At 37.4% G+C, this 26,507-nt stretch overlaps 1 protein-coding gene across 2 annotated transcripts in view; it reads left to right on the top strand.

The window, feature by feature from the left end:
• The window catches only part of EDIL3 (EGF like repeats and discoidin domains 3), a 423,319-nt gene extending 400,234 nt beyond the window's left edge, over positions 1 to 23,085 (top strand). For both annotated transcript variants that reach the window (XM_059175418.1, XM_059175417.1), the window contains one exon: positions 20,061 to 23,085. In XM_059175418.1, coding sequence (XP_059031401.1) covers positions 20,061 to 20,210 — 150 coding nt within the window. In that variant the 3' untranslated portion in view covers positions 20,211 to 23,085. The remainder of the gene's footprint in view (positions 1 to 20,060) is intronic.
• The last annotated feature ends 3,422 nt before the right edge of the window (positions 23,086 to 26,507 follow it).

Below are 26,507 nucleotides of genomic sequence, written 5' to 3'. Positions count from 1 at the left end.
GCTACAGGGAGGACTGTATTTCCATTTCCATGTTTAACATGAACTCCAAGTGTCCTGCCTACCCAAAGTTGTTTGTTCCTGAATAGAGAGTAAATGGTTTACAATGAGGAAAGGAAGGGAGGACCAGGAAATGGGGCTTATGGGATGGAGGTGAACAGGAAGAGGGTTAGTAACTTAAATAATTACAATGATAGAATCCAGTAACTAGCTAAAGGCTGGAGAAAAAAGATAAACTGGAATGATAGACTTGCCACAGGAACACTCAGAAGCTATTGATCTTAAGGAGCTCATTAAGAAGTCATTCAGTTTGTTTGGAGACAGCAAGAGAAAGCTGGTTGTCTTTCTTCAAGAATCAATTTTGAAGTAGCAAAAAAAGAAATTCTTTATATGTTATTTCACATTCTATAATATTAAAGACACGCAGTGAAAATAGATGGTTCATTTTGACCATTGAAGCCATTACATTTCTTAGAGGGCATTTGGATTTTTAATCTGCTTCATTTAAAAGGAAAAACAAAAGCAGAGTGCTGGTCCAAGGACATATACTGTGAGCTAGTATGGAAAAACAAGCAAAGCATTAGACACAAAATTCATAAAACTCACCAGTTTAGGGTGGGTTGGGAGCAAGGGGGAAGAAAAACATCCCTGCTGCTATGACTCCTATTTAGTGACAGATAATATCCCAGTGCAGATCCGATGAAACTTCATTCTAGGTAAGACAGAAGTGTAAGGTGTTAAATAACAAAAAATCAACCAAGGGAATGTGAAGATCTAATTGACTGATGGATAGGTGGCACCCCTTCTAGCAAGTGGAGGGGGCTCAGAGAGTTGTAGAAAATGGAAGGCTTTTATAGAGGGAGGGTGGGGCAAGAACATGAGTAGCATGAGAGGATTGAGGCAGGCAAGGCTGCTTCCCCTTAGGAGTCAAAGCAAAGGGTCTGTTTTATCATGCAAGATTACTTCACCTTCCTCTGGAAGTAGGGAGTCGTGGAGAGAGCCCAGTGGTAGACACATTAGCACCCATCAGAAAATTCCTGACTGACCAGTGAATACTGCATTTCTGGGGGAGGTTGAAACTGTACTAGATTAACTAAGAATCCCCAGTGTAGACATGACCTAACTGATGCCATTTGGGGTCTTTGGGTTTATTTTTAACAAGGGAGACAAAGTGAACAATGCAGGGAGATGCAGTGAGAGACAAACATATATATATTTTTTTCTTTGTGTTAATTATTTTCCATCCTAAAAACTCAAGAACTTCTTTGTTTCCAGAAAATTGGATAAGCTACCTTAAAATTTGAAACCATATAGTTTTTCCAGTTAACAGATGTTTCTGCATGAATGAAAGTGTGAAAAACATAAGAAATATGTTATAGAACATGCTATTAAAGTAAAATGTCCATTAAAAATATTTTTTATTATTACATATCATTATTACATTTATGGCCTTATTTTTCCTAATGCTCAAAGGCCAAAAAACTTTAACGTCTTAATTTTTGAATCTTAATCCAACATCACTCATCAGAAATTAATAAAAATATCCCCAGTGAAAATTATGAACCTCTCATGTTTATGTTTATGTTTGACTTACATATTATTAGACAAAATTGTATAATGACAGTATTCCTCAAAGGAAAGGAATTACTCATTCTCTTATTTAGGTCATGCTTGTATTTTGACTGTGAGGGACCATCAAGTATTTAGCCCACCTTTGACCCTAGGCATCAATTAGAAAGGTTAACACACTAAAAATACTGATTAGTGACAGTTCCCCAATAGAATGGTCAAGGCTAAAAAAGTTTAATAAATTGTTTAAAATTCAGGTGTGTTATCACTCATTAAAAGGTAGTGATGAAACTGATTGAAACAGGAGAGCTTAGCTGAGAAGAATTTTGAATATTTTTATTGAAAGAAATAGAGTCCGATTTAATGTGAATCAAATAGTTATCATTCCCATTATGAAAACTGATGTAGGAAAGACGTTAGGGTTCAAAGCCAATGGCCAAGAAAGAATTCTTGAGATACCTTTGGTGCAAAAATGTGATTTTATTGAAGCCTGGAGACAGGACCCAAGGGCTGAAAGAGGTCATGAGGGGTTATGAGGAGTGGCGCATTATATACTTTTAAGTTGACCTCAGCATAGCATAGGTCTCAAAGAAATTTGGAGGCAAGGTTTCCAGGATCTTGAGGGGGCTAGCATTGTTGGGAAAGGGTCATTTATTACCATCTAATTAAACCCGAGTCATAAGACTCTTCGATATATATGGGTGGGTCATACGTGTGACAGATGATTGCCAACATGTATCTTGGATGGTTTAGAGATAAAGGAAATTTATAAAGTAATTTGTATATATTAATGTAGGCTTACAGGATGGGGAACAGAGGGGGCAGTTTGGGTTAGGATTGCCTTTCGCCCTTACCAAAGTGTCAACATCAAGGCAGTTGAGTCCCTAGAGGAATGTCACTCTGCCTGTTTCAGGGCCTTGTCAGTGGGCTGTGGGTAGTAAGGAAATCTAATAATTCCTCTTCTGCCTCTATTTCCCACATCAAAAATGAGCACGTCATTATTCTGATTGCTGAAACTACACGTTTACCATTGGAGAGAACACAGCAAAAAGTATGAACCCATTTCATGTCTAGATAATTACCAGACAACTAATATTTTGACTGCTTAATGTAATATATTTTGAAAGTGAAAAAATCCTCAAGGACATCAGTTCTACATGGCACACAAGCTTTTCCACCATCATACCATTAGCTGTAATCTGTGGAGCGATTTAAAGTCTCTAACTTACAAAATGAATTAGTATTCTAGTCTTTTTCTGCTTTTTCACAGGTTAAATCTGAAAAAGGATAAAAGATACCTGTCGCAGTTCCACATTTATGAGAAACTATGAAAGGATTTCTGGATCTGCCACACCCTATAAAAATGACCCATTAGGAGAGTGATTCGCATATACTTCCTTTTGTTGGGTCTCAGAGAAAATGTATTTATATGTACGATGGGCTCTTGAGGCACACATCTGTACTAAGCCCCTTCAGGCCCTTTTTATAAAGGCAATGCATTTCTCATCATTTTAAAGCTTCTGGTGTAATTTGAGACACAAAGCTGGTTAAAAGATAATATTTTAAAAAAATAGCAGATGAACCCAGCGATTGTACCTGCATGAAAAGAGTATTTTTTCCAGTTTTTCTATAGAAAAACACCCAGAAGACCACACACAGGAATTAATTTCCTGCTTTCCAATAAAGCTAGAAATAAAATTAATGTTGTACAGATAAATGAGATGTTTAATAGTTAATAATAATTAAAGGAAGGTATTCTTCATAAGTGAATGAAAAAGTGTTATTTTACATAGCAAAAATTTTCTTTTTTCTTTTTAGTACTTTACTAATATCTAGAAGTATTAGCAAAGGTGATTTTTTTTTTTCCTCCTGATGTCAGATATAATTTAATGACCAGTGTACCCTCAACACATTGACAAAAAGACCCAGGCTTCCCCTGACCAAAGTAGAGTTTGCATCTGCTAAGCTCAGGACCAGGGCTCTCTACACTTTTCATTTATGGGTGCCAAATTTAGCAAACAAAAATGCAGCACACCTGTTAAATTTGAATTTCAGATAAGCAATGAATAATTTTTTAAGTATAAGTATATACTGAATCTGATATCTTGCAACTCTGTCTCCATTAAAAATCCCCTAGATCTTCCAGTCAGAACAGATGTTCTCCTGAGAAAACACCTAAGGGAGAGAGGATAGAGTGAGAATGCCTTTCTTTCACACTTCGGGAAATGCACACAGACATATGCACACATACTCTCACAACCTGCTTCATGTCTGCAATTCTATTTTGCCACCTCATCATCTGTCTCCAAAATTATCTTCTCCAGCTCCCTGACACTGTTCCTTCCTCAGCACCAGTCTGGCTTAGAAGACACATGGCTGAATGCTTAAATCACTACTGTGCTCCTACTTACAGCTCTGTACTAAGTCATGTCTGACCAAAATAGGATGAGACGTGGAGTGAGGGAAAGGTTCCTAACGTGGGGTGGGAATTGTCAGACACTTATTTTTCTACTGCCACATCATTGAAATATCTTCTCTGAAGGGGTCAAGACAAACTACGTATTGTTGGGATATAACACAAAATACCCAGTGTGATTTACGAGATTTTGAGATAAACACTGGGCTTCATTAGAGAAGCAGACTGTTTTGTACTTTTCTGGAAAAGAGGAAAGGCATTTCTACACTTCTGATTTTAGTCTAAAAAAGAAAAAAATTAGATGGTCTTGCTGTCTGACTACTCTTCATAGTATCTCCTATAAATAGCTACTTTTGAAAAGCAGATGATTTTCCAGTTCTGTTTTGTTTTTTTTTTTTTTTCTGTAGGAATATTTCTTTTTTTTTTTTTTTCAGATTATTTTTTTTTAATTTTTTATTTTTTATAAACATATATTTTTTATATACATATATTTTTATCCCCAGGTCTGTGAATCACCAGGTTTACACACTTCACAGCACTCACCAAATCACATACCCTCCCCAATGTCCATAATCCCACCCCCTTCTCCCCAACCCCCTCCCCCCGGCAACCCTCAGTTTGTTTTGTGAGATTAAGAGTCATTTATGGTTTGTCTCCCTCCCAATCCCATCTTGTTTCATTTATTCTTCTACCCACTTAAGCCTCCATGTTGCATCACCACTTCCTCATATCAGGGAGATCATATGATAGTTGTCTTTCTCTGCTTGACTTATTTCGCTAAGCATGATACGCTCTAGTTCCATCCACGTTGTTGCAAATGGCAAGATTTCATTTCTTTTGATGGCTGCATAGTATTCCATTGTGTATATATACCACATCTTCTTGATCCATTCATCTGTTGATGGACATCTAGGTTCTTTCCATAGTTTGGCTATTGTGGACATTGCTGCTATAAACATTCGGGTGCATGTGTCCCTTTGGATCACTACATTTGTATCTTTAGGGTAAATACCCAATAGTGCAATTGCTGGGTCATAGGGCAGTTCTATTTTCAACATTTTGAGGAACCTCCATGCTGTTTTCCAGAGTGGCTGCACCAGCTTGCATTCCCACCAACAGTGTAGGAGGGTTCCCCTTTCTCCGCATCCTCGCCAGCATCTGTCATTTCCTGACTTGTTGATTTTAGCCATTCTGACTGGTGTGAGGTGATATCTCATTGTGGTTTTGATTTGTATTTCCCTGATGCCGAGTGATATGGAGCACTTTTTCATGTGTCTGTTCGCCATCTGGATGTCTTCTTTGCAGAAATGTCTGTTCATGTCTTCTGCCCATTTCTTGATTGGATTATTTGTTCTTTGGGTGTTGAGTTTGCTAAGTTCTTTATAGATTCTGGACACTAGTCCTTTATCTGATATGTCGTTTGCAAATATCTTCTCCCATTCTGTCAGTTGTCTTTTGATTTTGTTAACTGTTTCCTTTGCTGTGCAAAAGCTTTTGATCTTGATGAAATCCCAGTAGTTCATTTTTTCCCTTGCTTCCCTTGCCTTTTGCGTTGTTCCTAGGAAGATGTTGCTGCGGCAGAGGTCGAAGAGGTTGCTGCCCGTGTTCTCCTCAAGGATTTTGATGGATTCCTTTCGTACATTGAGGTCCTTCATCCATTTTGAGTCTATTTTTGTGTGTGGTGTAAGGAAATGGTCCAATTTCATTTTTCTGCATGTGGCTGTCCAATTTTCCCAGCACCATTTATTGAAAAGGCTGTCTTTTTTCCATTGGACATTCTTTCCTGCTTTGTCGAAGATTAGTTGACCATAGATTTGAGGGTCTATTTCTGGGCTCTCTATTCTGTTCCATTGATCTATGTGTCTGTTTTTGTGCCAGTACCATGCTGTCTTGATGATGACAGCTTTGTAATAGAGCTTGAAGTCCGGAATTGTGATGCCACCAACGTTGGCTTTCTTTTTCAATATCCCTTTGGCTATTCGAGGTCTTTTCTGGTTCCATATAAATTTTAGAATTATTTGTTCCATTTCTTTGAAAAAGATGGATGGTACTTTGATAGGAATTGCATTAAATGTGTAGATTGCTTTAGGTAGCATAGACATTTTCACAATATTTATTCTTCCAATCCAGGAGCATGGAACATTTTTCCATTTCTTTGTGTCTTCCTCAATTTCTTTCATGAGTACTTTATAGTTTTCTGAGTATAGATTCTGTGTCTCTTTGGTTAGGTTTATTCCTAGGTATCTTATGGTTTTGGATGCAATTGTAAATGGGATTGACTCCTTAATATCTCTTTCTTCTGTCTTGCTATTGGTGTAGAGAAATGCAACTGATTTCTGTGCATTGATTTTATATCCTGACACTTTACTGAATTCCTGTATAAGTTCTAGCAGTTTTGGAGTGGAGTCTTTTGGGTTTTCCACATATAGTATCATATCATCTGCGAAGAGTGATAATTTGACTTCTTCTTTGCCGATTTGGATGCCTTTAATTTCCTTTTGTTGTCTGATTGCTGAGGCTAAGACCTCTAGTACGATGTTGAATAGCAGTGGTGATAATGGACATCCCTGCCGTGTTCCTGACCTTAGCGGAAAAGCTTTCAGTTTTTCTCCATTGAGAATGATATTTGCGGTGGGTTTTTCATAGATGGCTTTGATGATATTGAGGTATGCGCCCTCTATCCCTACACTTTGAAGAGTTTTGATCAGGAAGGGATGTTGTACTTTGTCAAATGCTTTTTCAGCATCTATTGAGAGTATCATATGGTTCTTGTTCTTACTTTTATTGATGCGTTGTATCACATTGACTGATTTGCGGATGTTGAACCAACCTTGCAGCCCTGGAATAAATCCCACTTGGTCGTGGTGAATAATCTTTTTAATGTACTGTTGAATCCTATTGGCTAGTATTTTGTTGAGTATTTTCGCATCTGTGTTCATCAAGGATATCGGTCTATAGCTCTCTTTTTTGGTGGGATCCTTGTCTGGTTTTGGGATCAAGGTGATGCTGGCCTCATAAAATGAGTTTGGAAGTTTTCCTTCCATTTCTATTTTTTGGAACAGTTTCAGGAGAATAGGAATTAGTTCTTCTTTAAATGTTTGGTAGAATTCCCCCGGGAAGCCGTCTGGCCCTGGGCTTTTGTTTGTTTGGAGATTTTTAATGACTGTTTCAATCTCCTTACTGGTTATGGGTCTGTTCAGGCTTTCTATTTCTTCATGGTTCAGTTGTGGTAGTTTATATGTTTCTAGGAATGCATCCATTTCTTCCAGATTGTCAAATTTATTGCCGTAGAGTTGCTCATAGTATGTTCTTATAATAGTTTGTATTTCCTTGGTGTTAGTTGTGATCTCTCCTCTTTCATTCATGATTTTATTTATTTGGGTCCTTTCTCTTTTCTTTTTGATAAGTCGGGCCAGGGGTTTATCAATTTTATTAATTCTTTCAAAGAACCAGCTCCTAGTTTCGTTGATTTGTTCTATTGTTTTTTTGGTTTCTATTTCATTGATTTCTGCTCTGATCTTTATGATTTCTCTTCTCCTGCTGGGCTTAGGGTTTCTTTCTTGTTCTTTCTCCAGCTCCTTTAGGTGTAGGGTTAGGTTGTGTACCTGAGACCTTTCTTGTTTCTTGAGAAAGGCTTGTACCGCTATATATTTTCCTCTCAGGACTGCCTTTGTTGTGTCCCACAGATTTTGAACCGTTGTATTTTCATTATCATTTGTTTCCATGATTTTTTTCAATTCTTCTTTAATTTCCCGGTTGACCCATTCATTCTTTAGAAGGATACTGTTTAGTCTCCATGTATTTGGGTTCTTTCCAAACTTCCTTTTGTGGTTGAGTTCTAGCTTTAGAGCATTGTGGTCTGAAAATATGCAGGGAATGATCCCAATCTTTTGATACCGGTTGAGTCCTGATTTAGGACCGAGGATGTGATCTATTCTGGAGAATGTTCCATGTGCACTAGAGAAGAATGTGTATTCTGTTGCTTTGGGATGAAATATTCTGAATATATCTGTGATGTCCATCTGGTCCAGAGTGTCATTTAAGGCCTTTATTTCCTTGCTGATCTTTTGCTTGGATGACCTGTCCATTTCAGTGAGGGGAGTGTTAAAGTCCCCTACTATTATTGTATTGTTGTTGATGTGTTTCTTTGATTTTGTTATTAATTGGTTTATATAGTTGGCTGCTCCCACGTTGGGGGCATAGATATTTAAAATTGTTAAATCTTCTTGTTGGACAGACCCTTTGAGTATGATATAGTGTCCTTCCTCATCTCTTATTACAGTCTTTGGCTTAAAATCTAATTGATCTGATATAAGGATTGCCACTCCTGCTTTCTTCTGATGTCCATTAGCATGGTAAATTCTTTTCCACCCCCTCACTTTAAATCTGGAGGTGTCTTCGGGCTTAAAATGTGTTTCTTGGAGGCAACATATAGATGGGTTTTGTTTTTTTATCCATTCTGATACCCTGTGTCTTTTGACAGGGGCATTTAGCCCATTCACATTCAGGGTAACTATTGAGAGATATGAATTCAGTGCCATTGTATTGCCTGTAAGGTGACTGTTACTGTATATGGTCTCTGTTCCTTTCTGATCTACCACTTGTAGGCTCTCTCTTTGCTTAGAGGACCCCTTTCAATATTTCCTGTAGAGCTGGTTTGGTATTTGCAAATTCTTTCAGTTGTTGTTTGTCCTGGAAGCTTTTAATCTCTCCTTCTATTTTCAATGATAGCCTAGCTGGATATAGTATTCTTGGCTGCATGTTTTTCTCGTTTAGTGCTCTGAAAATATCATGCCAGCTCTTTCTGGCCTGCCAGGTCTCTGTGGATAAGTCAGCTGCCAATCTAATATTTTTACCATTGTATGTTACAGACTTCTTTTCCCGGGCTGCTTTCAGGATTTTCTCTTTGTCATTGAGACTTGTAAATTTTACTATTAGGTGACGGGGTGTGGGCCTATTCTTATTGATTTTGAGGGGCATTCTCTGAACCTCCTGAATTTTGATGCTCGTTCCCTTTGCCATATTGGGGAAATTCTCCCCAATAATTCTCTCCAGTATACCTTCTGCTCCCCTCTCACTTTCTTCTTCTTCTGGAATCCCAATTATTCTAATGTTGTTTCGTCTTATGGTGTCACTTATTTCTCGAATTCTCCCCTCGTGGTCCAGTAGCTGTTTGTCCCTCTTTTGATCAGCTTCTTTATTCTCTGTCATTTGGTCTTCTATATCACTAATTCTTTCTTCTGCCTCATTTATCCTAGCAGTGAGAGCCTCCATTTTTGATTGCACCTCATTAATAGCTTTTTTGATTTCAACTTGGTTAGATTTTAGTTCTTTTATTTCTCCAGAAAGGGCTTTTATATCTCTCGAGAGGGTTTCTCTAATATCTTCCATGCCTTTTTCGAGCCCGGCTAGAACCTTGAGAATTGTCATTCTGAACTCTAGATCTGACATATTACCGATGTCTGTATTGATTAGGTCCCTAGCCTTCGGTACTGCCTCTTGTTCTTTTTTTTGTGGTGAATTTTTACGTCTTGTCATTTTGTCCAGATAAGAGTAAATGAAGGGGCAAGTAAAATACTAAAAGGGTGGCAACAACCCCAGGAAAATATGCTTTAGCCAAATTAGAAGAGATCCAAAATCGTGAGTGGGGAGAAAGGGGATAAAAAGAGGTTCAAAAAGGAAGAAAGAAAAAAGAAAAAAAAAAAAAAAAAAAAGAAAAGAAAAGAATTTTTTTTAAAAAAGAAAACACCTAAGAAAAATGTAAAAATATATATATATATATTAGATAAACTAGTAAAAAATCGTTAAAAAAGAAAAAGGTAACAGTTAAAAAAAAAAAATTTTACCCGAAGGCGAGAAAAAAAACAAAAAAATGAAAAAGAAAAAATTAAATTAACTGCAAGACTAAAAAAAATCACAGGAAAAAAGCCATGAGTTCCGTGCTTGGCTTTCTCCTCCTCTGGAATTCTGCTGCTCTCCTTGGTATTGAAACCGCACTCCTTGGTAGGTGAACTTGGTCTCGGCTGGATTTCTTGTTGATCTTCTGGGGGAGGGGCCTGTTGTAGTGATTCTCAAGTGTCTTTGCCCCAGGCGGAATTACACCGCCCTTACCCGGGCCGGGGTGAGTAATCCGCTCGGGTTTGCTTTCAGGAGCTTTTGTTCCCTGAGCGCTTTCCGTAGAGTTCCGGAGGACGGGAATACAAATGGCGGCCTCCTGGTCTCCGGCCCGGAGGAGCCGAGAGCCCAGGGCCCCACTCCTCAGGGCGCCCTCAGAGAACAGCGCCCAGTTACTCCCGTCTGCCTGACCTCCGGCCGCGCTCCGAGCTCACCGAGCCTGCGACCGGTTCAAGGTAACACCGAGCTGTGAGCTTACTGTCGGCTCTGTCTCTGTAGCCGGCTTTCCCGTTCCAATACCTGCAAGCTCTGCGACACTCAGACACCCCCGATCCTTCTGTGACCCTGCGGGACCTGAGGCCACGCTGACCCCGCGTGGGCTTCGCCCCGGTTTAGCCTCTGGAGCGATGTCCCTCAGCGGAACAGACTTTTAAAAGTCCTGATTTTGTGCGCGGTTGCTCCGCCGCTTGCCGGGAGCCGGCCCCTCCCCCCGGGGTCTATCTTCCCGTCGCTTTGGATTCACTTCTCCGCCGGTCCTACCTTTCAGAAAGTGGTTGTTTTTCTGTTTCCAGAATTGCTGTTCTTCTTCTCTTCGATCTGCCGATGGATTTTCAGGTGTTTGCAATCTTTAGATAAGCTATCTAGCTGATCTCCGGCTAGCTGAAGCAGTCTCAGCTTGCTACTTCTCCGCCATCTTGACTCCTCCCCTGTAGGAATATTTCTTATGGCAGTCAAAATCTGAGTGCTAGAAAGCAGATAGTTTAAATCTATAGCCACAGTTTAGAATGACATATTTTATGTTTCATAAATCTCCATAGGCAATCATCCTATGTGATATATTTGCTGGGATATTCTTGTTTCCTAAGGAGATTTTCATCATAAAAGAAGTTAAATATGGTGGTGTGTCCCATCTACTGAATGACTTTTAGACTGAGCATTCCAAATGCCAGTGGATATGGGAGAAAAAAGGCAATAGTCAACAGAGTTAACAGGTTTTGCTTTGATTTTTCTCGGTGTCTTTTTCCAGGGTCAGGGTCTTTTTAACAGAAGTTGTATGAATTTTTCAGGAAGGCTCTTCTGGCTCTTCGTAAGAATGGCCAGGACCCCCAGCTTCTTGGAGTTAAGGCTATGCAAGAAAAACACTGAAGGAATGGAGGTGGCTACCCTGTCCCCAGTCCCTTCCCCTTCTCATCTGGTTAGGTTGGATCTCAGCAGTTCCTTAGCTCAACAAGTCACTCTCACAGTGGTCTAGGGAATCTCAGGTACAATCTTTGCCAGCTTGCTAGTAATAGAGAGGTTGATATTACTGTGGAGAGTTAGATCTCTTCATCTCAGATGTCTACAGGCGAGCTGAACTCTTCTATTAGAGACCAGAAGTAAAAGGTTCTCCAAAATACTCCCAAAGATGTGCCACTTCCTTCCTTTTCCAAAAACTCCCAACCCCCAGAGTACCTAAGGAGGAATGAATTTTAGAAAGATATCACAGCCCTCTTTTCCAGTCAATAATTAAATATCAGCCAACCAGCTATCACGTCAACTACAGGAAATGAAAGAGAGTCTGTAACAGTTTGAAAAGTAATAAATGACCCTTTATTGTCAGAGTAGAAGACAAAAGACAACATATTTGCTTTTTTTTTGGCCAGTTATTAGTCTCCCACTGGTGCATTTTGGGGGAAAAACCACCACAACAACAATAGAGTCCAGGTACCACTGCAAGAGCTCTAAGTGAATGTCAAATTTGTGGTTGAGTAAAAATTTGGGGGGATATAATCAGAGATTTATATACACTAGGAACGTGTAGCAAAGCCAGAGCAATTCAGTGAAATGTAGCATTCCCTGAAGCCAGAGACCTACTTTTTTACATAATTACAAAAGAGAGCAAACTTCAGAGCCACAAGAAATCTCCTGAGGGCAGCAGTGGGAGTGGAATTCATTTTCTTGGAGAATCCATATAGTAATTTTAATGGTTTAAAATGATTCATGAACTAGTGGAAGAAAGACATGGAACTTGTCCCCATGTTTTTCTTTTTACGTCCTCCATCAAACAAAAATGTTCTATAATTGGACTTTTGAAGTTAAGTCTTTGGATAGGCAGTTTGAAAGTCTCACATCATTTCATCGAGGGAGCTGGGGAAGCAAAGAAATCTCTAAAGGAACCAGGGTCCGGATTTTTTAAAGGGCTTGAGGAACAAAATAACATTTTGAAAGGGACACAGATAAAAATTGGTGTCCAATATGAAATATGGTGCAGAATGATTTATATATGTCACCATGTTCTATAGCTTTCAGAAAACCTGCCAGTTTCCCAGGGGATTTCAAAATAATCTCTAGTAGATGACCAAAGTAGTATTCCCCAAGGATTGTATAAGCTTTTTCAGAAATGATATTAAAAAAATACAGAAGAATAAAGATGTTGTTACTGAAATATAAAAAAGAACAAGTAACACTAATTGTTTGATATATTTGTTAAGTTTATGTTCATGAGAATAAATACCACCCAGAAAATAAAACCAAAAAGAGCAAGTAAAATAGAGAGAGTAGGACCTAAGAATAAAAGATTTAGAAAGTGTACCCAAGAGCCACAATCAATAAATTTCAATAGATTGTCATGTTAGGATTTATTCAAAGAATCAGAAAAGAATAAGTTCACAATTAATTTTGAAGCCTGAATATCTCTGACAGGCCTGGCACATACTGTTGAGGAAGTCTGGGGCACAACTCTTTCAGACAATGGAGGTCCCTCCTCAGACTAATCAATGTTAACAAATATCAAAAAGTCCTTTGTGATATACCTCTAACCCCTCAACATCAGTTACTTATGCAAAGATTGGAAGTTCCCAAATCCACTCTCACTTCTGACATCAGCTGCAAGTTCAAAGGTCCCCAAGACCACTTCATGTTCCATAATTCACTAGAAGGACTCACAGAACTCATTTAAAACTATTATACCTACAGCTACATTTTTTTTTAAATCTTTAATTAACATATAATGTATTATTTGTTTCACAGGTACAGATCTGTGAGTCATCGGTCTTACACAATTTACGGCACTGAACAGTTACAGTTTATAATAGTGAAAGAGGATTCAAATAAAAATCAGCGAAGAGAGGAGGCATGTAGGGTAGAATCCAGAAGAGTTTCAAGCATGAGCTTTCAGTTGTTCTTTCTGGGAGTCTTCATCAGTGCTAACCTCTCTCAGCAATGATGAGTGACATACAATATGCACTAGGTATCACCTCAGCCTTGATGTTCAAAGCTTTCGTTGAAGCTCAGTCATGTAGACATGGTTTACTGCCTGAAAGGCTAACTTGAGCCTCCAGCCCCTTCAGTGGTCAAGCTGGTTCAAAGCCCCCACCATAAATCACATCATTAGCATCGACTCTGGTGTGGCCCAGGTCTCCCATGTAAGTGAAGACAGTCATCTCTCAGGACTTTCCAAAGTCTTAGAGATTATCTTCCAGGAACTGAAAGCAAAGATCAGACCTCCTTTTGGGCAAGGTGAAGATTTTACTGCACACTCATATTACACAAACTTGTATGATCTGTACTGTCCTCACTGGAATGGCACATGTCTGCATCACTATGACAGTTCTAGATGGGACACACCTTGAACTTTGCAGGTACATTCACCTGCTGATAAATTGTTTCAGTTGACTATGGCCTTTCTTCATCTGCGCCCTTGGAGGGTAGTAGTTCTATTCAAGGATGCTTGGGGGTTCTCTTCAAGAAGCAGATCCCTGTTCCTCTCCACAGATGAGGATTTTTGCCGTATCGTTGTTGGGACGTTGTATAGTGAGGGCTTATCCCCCACCTGCTGCAGACTAGTGATCAATGAGAACCTGTTAACACAATCTCCTATCTCTAACAAAATCCTTTCTTTATGTGTGTGTGCATTTCTTAGAATGTGATTCTCAATATGCATTATTTTCCAAGGAACATTTCCTAGATTATTGGAATTTACCTAGAAACTGATTTCTTGTTTCCTTATTACATCTGAAAGAATGTACTTATATTTAGACTAATTTTGTTACAGAGTTTCATTGGTTTAGTGGAATTGATTGGAGAGAAAACCATCAAGAATGATATACCAGCCATTCAATCATGAAATGGTTTCAAGGATGCTGATAAACTTTCCTAGAAAATTGAATTCACTGAATAATAGCTAGAGTCTATGGAAGCTAAAATAATCAAACTTTGGTTTTAGATTTTTTATATCCAATCACTAACAGAAGTTTCATACATTAAAACTTCCAATAAGATTTCTTTTTAATGTGATGTACATTCATACCACCAACAATTTTCTATACATTTTAACACAATAATTTTTGTTTTACTTTTTAATGAAAAGTTTTGGTATTTTTGGAATGCTTTAATATAGAGCAAAGTAGAACATAAATTGTAAATTAGCCTAAAAGTCATAGAATGAGAAACAATTGAAGTTTCTCTTACAAACACTATTCAAATAGATAAATACTCTGTTTGTCTATTAGGCTTTTAGCCATTAAAGCATTGGTTCAAGTTGTAACTCTGAGATTTTTGACAGAAATTCAAGTAATGTTAATAATAAGTATATAAAAATGATTTTTATGATGCTGAACCATAAACTAATAAGTGTAAGTCCTTTATGTCACCCACAAAAGTCAGATTTTATACTCACATAATATATAAATGGTTACTTTATGAAATGGATACTTAAATCCTATGTCCACCAAATTTCCACTATTTTTATATGGATCATAATCTTAACTGTGAATTGCTATCTTTAAAATATCATGATTCAATAAAATGAAATGAAATTAGAATAAATATAAATGTCTACATCCACTATAAATCTCTTTTACAAGTGAAATATTGGGAAAATCCTGACTTAAGAGAATTTCTATGATAAAGTTCAAAGTTTGTTTTGACAATTAGTCATCAATCATGGCCAAAAATGTAATATAATAGTTTTAAATTTTAGACTGCATTGATAGAAGTATTGTATCCATAACAAAGGCACACTCTATACTTTAGGCCACTCAGGTCATTACCACATATTATGTCCAAATAAATACTACCCTTTCAAGTCAAATTTAAAAAACAGAGGGTATCCAATGGAATGCAATCAAAATAAGTTTAAAAATCATCTCACATGAGTTTTTTTAAGCAACCACAAATGTTTAGCCTAAAGCACCACGAATTTTGAGTTTTTGAGAAATTTATGTTAATTATTGTTAAGGAGGTCTAAAGCTGTTTTTCTTTTGACAGGTATCATCTATGCTTATTGAGAATAAAGCACTAGGATCAATAGATGGAACTTACAAAGAGGCATGTGTCAGCCTAGTGAAAGGACAGACTTCCAAAGTATCTGAATACATAACTACCTACCCTATTATATTGAGGATTGCATTGTCATTGCTGGAAGTTCCATGTCAGAAATGTTAGAGGAAAGTTGGTGCTCACAGATCTATGCCTTATTTTCCAAGTCTCCGATTCTTCCATTCTATGGGTGGAATTACATGAAAACAGTGTTTCTCGTGGATCAGAGTTGGAAAAGACTATTTTTTTCCAACTCCTTCATAAATACTTTGGATGAAAGAATAAATAAGTGAAATTATATATGCTGGATAATTTTTTTTTCTCTTTTCCACTCCTCTCCCCTCCAACCCCCACACAAATGCTGCTCTTGGGTAATGGATTTTTATCTTTGTCTTTAATCCTTCAAAGATAAAGAAATTTATCTTTGTCTTTAATCCTTTAAAAACCCTTTCAGTGTGTGAACATAGGCAAGGAAGCCAGTGGTGTGTTTGACACCATGGCCAAGGCAAATGCAAACAATAGCTTACTCGACTCTTGTATTTTCACAATATCTGGAATCCCATTTATAGTTCTAGTCTCCACATATCAAAAGAGAAATAATGAAATCTAGAATGGGGAGACCCAAAAAGGCCATAGGGATGAGCTGATAGTTCCCTGAGGCCTTGCTAAAATACTGATTCATTAGCCTTAAAGAGCTTATGTAGGCTCTCTAAAAATCCTTAAAATTGCTATTTGGGTGACAAAATTCCAAAAGATTAGAACAATGGGAGTCTCTTTAAAACCTTTTTTCAGAAAGATTTATTTATTTTAAAGAGAGAGAGGGAGAGAGGGAGAGAAACCCAAACGGGGGCAGGGGCAGGGAGAGAAGGAGATGAAAAGAGAGAGAGAATCTCAAGCAGACTCCCTGTTGAGTTCAGAGCCCAGTGGGGTGGCTTGATCCCATGACCCTGAGATCATGACCTGAGCAGAAACCAGGGGTCTGATGCTTAACCGACTGAGTCCACCCAGATGCCCCTCTCTTTGAATTTTCTAATGCATTATTTAGGAAAAATAAAAAGAAGTATATCTTCACAGACCAGATGACATTCTAAATAAATAGTATGTGCAAGAAATTCCCCCAAGAATTCCTCAACATTTGTGAAAGGCAGTTAGAGGTCACGGCTGCTAAGAGACGCTAATTACGCCCCAGCTGTCTGATGGTGTCATGAAGGAGAACCCTCCCCTCTTGGCAGTCTCCCATTGATGATGTCTACTCTGGCCTGAATAGACCATTGTCCCTAATGAAGAATGACAAGTCTTATCTTACAAAAAAAAAAAAATTAAAACGTTGCTGGAAGCAACATTTAATTGTTTTATCTGACAGTCTCTTTATGTTGAGATTTGAATCCTCATTAGAATCTGATTTGAATTTTAACAAGTATCACAGGAGAGTTGACATTGAAAAGCCAGATCCAAGATCTCAGCCACATGAAGGCAGTGGCAGTTCTCTCTATTATCCTCTAGGTTGTAATTTGGAAGCCTCTCCAAAGTACCTTTAGTGCCTTTTTCTTGAGGGCCTGTATGTTGGGAAAAGCCCGATAGATCCCTAAGCATTTTCGTGTCTAAGTACATCAGCAAACTTGTCATCGGCTAATGAGCTAAGCCTCCTCCTGAAACTGAAGCATATGCATACTCTTTTCTAAAAACTTCTCAAACTGTGTTTCTCATATCCAATTTTTCCCTTCTAAATGGAGATATGTTTCCCATTGATCTTTTCAGACTTTGGTATCAATTGAATTGCTTATATCTCTGAAGTGTGTACATAAAAGCCCATGTCTAGAATTTTTACCCATTTTTAAAAGTGAACTAAAAATACTGAGTTTGCATTCCTTTGCTGGATAACACACAGAACTAGCATTCTTAAGCATGATCTTCCTAGTGCTAGAGACAAGAGAACAGTACATGGGCCACCTGTTTGCACAGCAAGTACAAGATGCCATTCTCGAATTTGCAAGGATGTACTTTGTGTTCTCTGCTGCATCATTACTGAGAGACTTCCAAAAATAAAAGTGTTGTCTTCACTACCTTTAGGCCATGGTTTGGGTGATTCCAATGTGGATTGTGGCTGTTTTTCTGTGAAAGTTTGTTTTTTAAATTATACTATTTTATGAAACTTCATTGAATCTTTTCAGTGAGCATTCAAATAGCTATGACTTTCACCCCTTAAATCAGAAATGTCACAGTAATGCAGTTTCAGAGCTGACGTAGTTTCTCCACATTGTATTCTCCATTATAAAGGCTAAGTATAATATTTCAACTATTTCTTTCTGGGTTGATAGTTTCTTATTGAAACTTGTGCTGAAGACCAGTGACTTCAAAGAAAATTATTTCTTACTGTGTATCCTTCCCAAGAAATGGTATGACCCTGTATTTCGGACTGTTATAGATCTTGTGATGAAAGTTAATGAATTTAAGTTCTATTATTCCAAAGAAACACATTAACTTCTCTAGCAAGGCTCTGAAATTGGATTTGAGATTCTATATTTAACTGTAACACCACAGTCTCAGCGAAGCATTTGAATCCAACATCGTATGTCAGGGAGAATGTCAGGAAACCATAGAAGGTACTCTGAGGATTTTTGGTGAGTGTCTGTGTGGTATATTCTATACATGTGAACTTCTACTAACAGAAACACTGTTATTTAGTAACACACTTAAATCCAGAATTAGTTCTTGGTTGGTCAATGCAAAGCCAGAGCATTGCTGAGGATAAAATTTCTATTAAATGAAAGTGGATTCAGCTATGCCAGGATGATGAATTCTAGACTTGGCACAGTTCGGTATTCTCTTCTTCAGCAAATATTTATTCAAAAATTGCCTTTGAGATATATTTTGTGTCAGGCTGAAAAATTGTCCCCCACCAGGTAGGGATAGCACTTCGCATTGGCCCTCAATGACACATAATCTTTCCGTGGAACCAGCAGAAAGATTACCCCATCTTGTCTGTTGCTTCTATTAATCAGTGCCATTGTCTAATGCCTTTGAGAGGACTTCTTTATTTTTCCCTACCCAGGAAACCTTTTGTGATCATGTGAGACTGAGCCAACTTATTCTAGAAGGCCATTTTTTAAACATTCCCTTTAATTTTAGAATGTTCAAAGACACGGGTTAAATATTCTATCATGTAGTGATGGAGTTTCTTCCCCGCCCCCTTTTGGGGAATTTTTGTTTCGGGTCTCCCTTTAGCTATATAGTCATGTTTTGATCTCAAGCAAGAAAGAAATTATCTTCCAATTATAAGATGCCTCGTCAAGTTAAAAGGGGAAAGTTTAAAGAGATTCTTCATTATCCTATTTGAGCTAAAATGAAAATGTGAATATAAAAAAGTTAGAAATTTCTTAAATAATAAGTGTGCAGACTCTATAGATGAAAAATGAGAAATCTTCAAGTAAGACTAAATATTATGAATGCATGAATTTCTCCCAAAGTAATGTCTAATTTAATGTCGTTCCTATTTTGTGTTCTGATTTTGTTTTTTCTGAAGCAAGCACTTTACAAAATGATTATAAAGGTCTCTTTGGAGAGAAAAATGGTCATAAATTCTCTTTAATAGAAAAAAAAAAAAAAGCTTTGAAACAAAAGATTGGTGGAGAAGAATCCAGTGCCAACATGTCAGGATGGTCTAAGTCACAATGATCGCAACAATATTGCAGGGATCCAGGAATGAGTAGACACAGAATCCAAAAACAACAGAAACGTTCAAAATAGCATTGATTGCATTCTTTCTCTTGGGGATGGGTTAATTTTGTTGTCTGTGAGAAGCAAGCAAAGGACATTGTGATAGGGAGTGTTGTGCTCGCCAAATATCCATGTGCTCCTCCCCATTCCCAGCCTCCTTTGCAGCTGGGCCAGGCTGATATAATTAGTTAAGGTCAATGATATGTATCCAGAAATGATGTAAGCTGCTGCTATACTGTGTTCTTTAAAACATCCTGCCCAGTCTAATAACTCTCTCTCACCTTGCCCTTTGTCAATGTGGATGCCACAAGTTTCAGATGATGGCTTCAATTTGCAAGCAGCCTGGATCTCTAAATCACTCCTTAGAAGAGAGCACCTTCCGCAAACTGCTTAACCTATACCAGCCCGTGACAGAAGCAAGAAATAAATATCTGTTGCATTAAAAGAAACCTGATAGGCAGATGAAGATGATAGATCTATGCCTCAGATGCCCAATTTTATCTTATTTAACTCTTTAAATTAAGCATTACTTGATAATTTATATTTTTAAGATTTTATTATTTATTTATTTATCTATTTATTTATTTATTTATTTGAGAGAGAGAGCAAGAGAGCATGAACGGATGAGGGTGTGGCGGTAGGTAAGGACAGAGGGAGAAGCAAAGTCCCGCTGAGCAGGGAGCCCGAATCGGGCCTTGATCCCAGGACCCTGAGATGGTTACCTGAGCCAAAAGCAGACTCAACCCACTGAGCCACCCAGGCACTCCAACAATTTAATTTTAAAATAATCATTTAAAAAGAAGCTGCAATAATTTGCTTTGAAAAACATGATTAGTTATCAAAATCTCACGATTGAGAAGAAGGTTCCAAACAAAAAAAAAAAATGATAAAAATGATTCCCAGGAAAAAGAAGGCTGTATGATTGATATTCTTTGCTCTTTTCTATTAGGTTTTCCAGGGCAATTTTGACAATGATACCCACAGGAAAAACGTCATCGACCCTCCCATCTATGCACGGCACATCAGAATCCTCCCTTGGTCCTGGTACGGGAGGATCACGCTTCGCTCAGAGCTGCTGGGTTGTACAGAGGAAGAGTGAGGAGCGTCCATGCCCCACAGTCCTTCTCTCTGTCTCCCTGAAAGTATCTCCATGGAATGAACTGGGCAAACTTTGTAGGAAACTGAATGGGATTTTTCATGAAAAAGTGCTCAAATTATGGTAGGCCACTGTCTTTTTAAGGAGGTCTAAGCCTGCCTTTTCATTGGTTTAATTTGATTTTTATTGTTTAAATTGCTTAAGCCACATCACATTAACTTGTGAATTATGTTCATCATTGTTTTCTGAATTATTCACAATGGTTGGAATATATTAAGGGAAGAAGTAGCACTCTTTTGATAGCAAGGATTAAAAAAAACTCATAGTTATCAAATTAAAGAGTTGATAGAGCTTTTATAATCAATACTCAGCTAATTCTTATAAAAGGAACACTGCAATGTTAGCAATAAGGTTTTTTTTCTTCTCTAATAACTCTACATGATCCTAATTATTTCCCCTGTGCCTACCAATCACTGTCAGTGTTTATAACAGCATTTTGAAGAATCTGTTACATGCAGTACTAATTGATATTATAATTCTCATTTTACTTTCATTATTTCTAATCAAATATATCATGTAATCTTTTTTCGTTTCATTCTATTCTATATTCTTTATATTGTATATCAACTGAATAAGTCCATATTTTTTTCTAAATGAGTTTTTCCTGTTATTTGCCTAAAAGTTTCATGTTTATGTGTGTGTGTGTATGTATACATATATAGGTATACATATATATGGAACATGATTGCCTGTCAGTAGATTGATCATATTTAATATCAGTAGATTGAATCTGAAATTCTATTTTTGAAGGAAGCTATAACTATGTAATTTCCAAATACTTCCTTGATGAAAAACCCAATACTACCATTTTGCAAGATAAACAACAACAAAATAGTATTATGTCCCTTTGAACCGGAATTTTAAACTTTATTTTGATGGTATTTACATAGCCTTATCTTTACTTTCAAATAGCAGAATAATGAATTCTGTGTTTGTCCACTTAAAATCTTTTTAGCAAACAAATATTAACACAGTGCTGCAGAGTCTGGCCAAGCGTACTCATCATCTCTTTGTTCATCTCTGCATTTCCTGTGAAACTAGAATTTGACTGAGACTTGAATGAAACTGGTGGCAATTTCCTAGGAAAGCACATTGTGTAGTTATTTGAGAAAAGTATTTACTAATGACAATGTAGTACATCATTTTAAGATGGAAATTGATTTCTGTTTATTTTGCTTCGGAGGTCCTGAAAAAATAAGCAATTGTCATAACAATTTGTTATTGATAATGGAGGTTTCATTGACATGTCTCTCAAATTAAAGCTCACACTGCCTCCATAATAGTCCTCAGCATCTAATTTATAAGCTTTACAAGTATTTGTTTTATAAGGCTTAGACACAGAATTATTGGAGTTTTAAATTAAGGGTCCTGGAAAAGAAAGTATGGTATGTGTACAAAATGTTAAGGTCCTGTGCTAGACTGAGAAGGTTTTTTTCCCCCCTATTATTTGTGCTGCATAACAAAAGCCACTAGACTGTTATTGTCTTGTCTGTCCATGTGTTAACCGCATTTCTTAATGATGTATATATGGAGTGGGTCTTCAAGCATAGTGAAGAATTTAAAGGGAAAGTCAATCATAATGGTGTTTTTAATAAGAGCAGAATTAAGACTGGCTGGCCACACATTTGTCCTATGTCCACAGGCTTTCTACTTCAGGTTCTTATGAAATTGTTGATCTGAAGCATCTGAAATAATGATCATTTTTCGGCATCTTTCACAACTTTGTTAGGTCCTCAATGGACCTAACATTTGGAGACAACTTTTCAGACAACTTTAAAATTAGGAATTAAATCTTTTTAATTTCCTCAATGTTTAAGTCATATTACAAATAATTACTTAGATCCAAAAATAGACACACTTACTGTCTAGCCAATGCCTTTTATTTTTTTAAACATCTACTGTCCCACCAAATTTCTAGCCGTTTTCCTTTACAGACTATGCACGATTCTTCATTCTAAACAGAGTATGTTTTAGAAATTATGCTTTGTAATGATTTACTTTCTCAAAATTATTCCTGGCTTCTTGTGATGTTCTGAATTTTATTTTATTGATAGTTTTTTAAACAAATATTTTCAAAGGGAGATTGTTAAACTTAAACTCCTTATTTTTTAGAAATGCACTGAAATGGCTTTCTCTTGCTTGTGCATTTTCTCTCTGCTCTCTATGCACTTCACCAATGCGGCATGACCAACAGGATATGTTTGTCCCATGATGCCTCAAATTCATGACAACAGAGGGATTCCCACATGTGTTGATGTTAACAATTCCTATGAAGTAGTATGTAGCTTTTGTGTCATTTGTTTCAATGACACCAAAGGGAAACAAATTTATTCTACTTAAATTCACACTGAAACAAGTTAAATCTTAGAAGAAGAATACACAGAAAAGTCACCTAGTCTTCACTATATGGAGTAGTGATGATATACTAATTTTGTAATCTATGAAATTAACAAACATCTCTGTTTTATCTATGTCCTGTTGAAAGCACTTATCATAGTCACTAATTCTAATTTCAGGGTTGACTTTCTCTTTCTGAATGGCTTCAAAGGATTGGTGTGAACTTTGAAGACTTAGGGTACTAATGATTGTATCTTTGCTAGTCAACAAATTATGAAACATAATACTCCCTACTGGCGTCTGATGTGTCAGTAAGTACAGAAGTTACTAAGACACAAATAACCTTTGTAAACTTTCAAGCTGTGTAATATTCCAATGTTGGTTTTTTCTTTGTATATATACTTAAATCATGTAGGATGTTGTAAAATTAGTATGACCTTGTCTAGTCTTCAAACTTCAAATAAAACTTTTGAAAATCTGGGATACCTTTGAAGCGGTTGTAATTAAACACATTTGTCAGAATATACAAATTGTCTGAATGGCCACTACTCTTAACTACATCTTGATGTAATGTTTCTTTGTACAAGACAATTAAGCAAATACATAAAAAAAGAGAAATTACAATAGCCCCCAAATACCCATTGCTATCAGCTAACCTTGATTTTCCAAAATTATTAAAATGTGTGTTTTATGCATTTCTCCCACTCCTTTCAGCTGTGCAAAATTTATTGGATTGCAGGTAACCCAAAGTCATTTTTTGCCTCATACATATTTAAAATTTTGTGTTCCAGGATTGATCTGGCCATTGTTAACCACATGCCATTGCTATCACTTCTAGTATTTTTTAGATACGTGATTCTCAGGAGCATAATGAAGAGATCCAGTCAATAGTGAGCAATAACACAAACATTAACAATGTATTTTACCCATGTAATGTCAGCTATTGCTTAAAGACAGAACACTTGGCTTCTTTATAAGCCCTGTTTCTGCCTCTCTGGAAGTCATGGGTAAAATATTATGTCTGTGTTCTTCCCACTTCCTAGATATTTTCTTAAGATTCAAAAATCTAGGAGAAGAAAAGTAAGCTGTTAGATGTTGATCCTTAGTTGAGTTTCAATGAATCTCTGAGAGTTCTTGGTATCAACTTATGTGTGTTGATGTAGTCAAGCATGTTCCACTTTAACTGCATTTGAATGTGAATGCTTCAGTGGGCCTCCATGGCTTGTCTTACCTTTTCACTTACACAAACATATACAAAGATGCTTTTATAAGTTAAATATGTATGTATACATATATATATATATATCATATTATATTTAATATATGTTTAAGAAGGCACTAAAGAATCAAGACAACATCTATACAGGGTAAAAATTTATTGCGATAAAATAATTACTCAACAGAAAAACTTTAAATTATGAAGCTTTTAAATTACTGATTCAAGATGTAGAGACAATAGAAACATTTAGAATTCCAAGGAGGAAAGTCTGACCATGTTGAAATTTGTTTTAAAAAAGTCTATTAAGAATAACACCATGGGTGGAAGATATTCTCTCTGTGGAACATGGAAGTTTAAAACATCTAGCATTTCAACTGTGAGTACATGATTTTAAGATGTTGGTAAAGAAACAGTTATTCTTACTGTCAGCGATGCGTTACTCTCTATCTTTCCTCCCTAGGCTAGTTTAAAACAGTAGTAACGATCGAATTAGTGTGTTATCTATTTGTACAAGATACTGCCTCTAACCTTCAAGATGCAAAACGACCCTTTTACCTGAGCAGGTAAAATGGAGGATTAAACCACTTCGCTAGCTGAGATATACCTGAGCTACTCTGAAACAGAATGCAATGTTAAATCTGTCTTTACAAAGAAAAAATACCTAGTGTGTGTAGCAATTTTTCTATTGATTTTGAAGGGGGAAATAGGATTCCTTGCAGCATCTGTAACTCATATTAGATGTTTCAAAATTGCTACCAAATAAAGTGTTTTCCACAGTAGGCAAGTGACACTTACTCAGAGAGTGATTCTGTCAGATGAATTTGGTAACAGAAACAGGAAAACATTTTTTGGAAAAGGCTCCTCATTTAGTTGTTTTTGCGTATCTTGGCAAGAGTTTACTGAGTCATTTGAAAACACTAATGCTGTGGAAATATGGTATAGTAGCATCACCAAATGGTCACCATATTACATGATTAGGCATTGCATATGGTGACTGCCTCCGACTTACTTTTATTTTAATGTCCTCAAAGGCAGGAACCACACTCTTCTGTATTTATGTAAAGTCCCTCTAGTGCCATTCACATGCTCATCCATAAATATGTTAATGATGATGAACTGACATAAACTCAACTTGCTGCTACCTGGAAAAGAAGTGGTGGGAGTTGAACTGATGCTGTGTTCAAACAGTAAGTCCCCCGTGGCCAGTACGGAAACAGCTTTGTAATGACTTATGTAAGCAGCAGAGCCCGGACATTGTTGAGAATTAAGGGGAAAGGCAACTGGGAATGGACTGCATGCCTATGATGGAGAAAGAATGTTTCCAATAATAAATGACTTCAGTGGCAGATTAAACCTGGATTTGCCCATATTTTATAATCGTTCCACTTCCTAGTGATTAATAGAGCTAATCATATAAAATAATAAATATAATAAAGACATATTTGAAAACATGTATTTTAAATTTTATTTATTTATTTGACAGACAGAGATCACAAGTCGGCAGAGAGGTGGCAGAGAGAGAGGAGGAAGCAGGCTCCCTGCTGAGCAAAGAGCCCGATGTGGGGCTCGATCCCAGGACCCTGGGATCATGACCTGAGCTGAAGGCAGAGGCTTTAACCCACTGAGCCACCCAGGCGCCCCGAAAATATGTATTTTTAAAAATAATAAAATGTAAGAGAATTCTATTTTATTTTTAAAATAATAATAGTAAAATAGTAATAATACTAATAGTTTAAAAAAGGACTAGCGTTTTAGTGGAACTGTAGCAGGCCAGTGCCTCTGGCAGACAAGATTAATACAGTGCTTCCTGAGCTCAGGAAGTGCTTCCTAGCTTTTTCCACCGGGGCTTGGGACAGAGGAATTGAACAGAGAGGTAAAAGAGCATATTACAGAGAGTGCCCTCCATAATTAACCTCAAGTGGTTTAACCTCCTCAGTTCTCAAATTTCTTAGTAATAATAAGGGAGAATGCTATTTTTTTTAAAAGAGTTTATTTATTTATTTGAGAGATAGCATGACCAGAGCTGGGGGAAGCAGGGGCAGAGGGAGAGCGAGAAGCAGGCTCCCCGCTGAGCAGGGAGCCTGAGGCGGGCTCCATCCCCGGAGGATGGGACCATAACCTGGGTTGAAGGCAGACACTAAAACGACTGAGCCACCCAGGTGCCCTAGAAAAATACTACATTTTAAATAGCAGATGTAGTCTGCTATTGTCTGAATGTTTGTGTAACCCCCAAATTCATATGTTGAAATGCTAACCCCTAAGGTAGTGGTGTAGGAGGCGGGTCTTGGGAGGTGATTAAGTCATAGGGGTGGAGCCCTTATGAATGGGATTAGTGGCCCCAGAGCTCCCTAGTCCCTTCCACTGTATGAAGACACAATGGAAAGACACTAGCTGTGAACCAGGAAATAGGCCCTCCCTTGACTGTGCTGGTGTCTTGGACTTGGACTCCACAGCCTGGGAAAGTAGATGCATGAGCAATACCTGTCTGTTATTTATAAGTTCCCCAGCCTGTGATATTGTATGACAGTAGCCTGAATAAGCGGAGACACATTCCTAAAAGAAACCTGTTTTTAGGGGTATAAATATCTGGATAAGCTGCTTGGGTTATGTACTGAGACCCCAAGAGCCATGTTTGAACCATACTGTTCATACTTCTATGGGTGAGAAATTGGTGGATTAGGACC

Source organism: Mustela lutreola, chromosome 5 (genome assembly GCF_030435805.1).
Source record: "Mustela lutreola isolate mMusLut2 chromosome 5, mMusLut2.pri, whole genome shotgun sequence".
Lineage (NCBI taxonomy): Eukaryota > Metazoa > Chordata > Mammalia > Carnivora > Mustelidae > Mustela > Mustela lutreola.
This window is presented reverse-complemented; position numbering and strand designations above follow the sequence as displayed.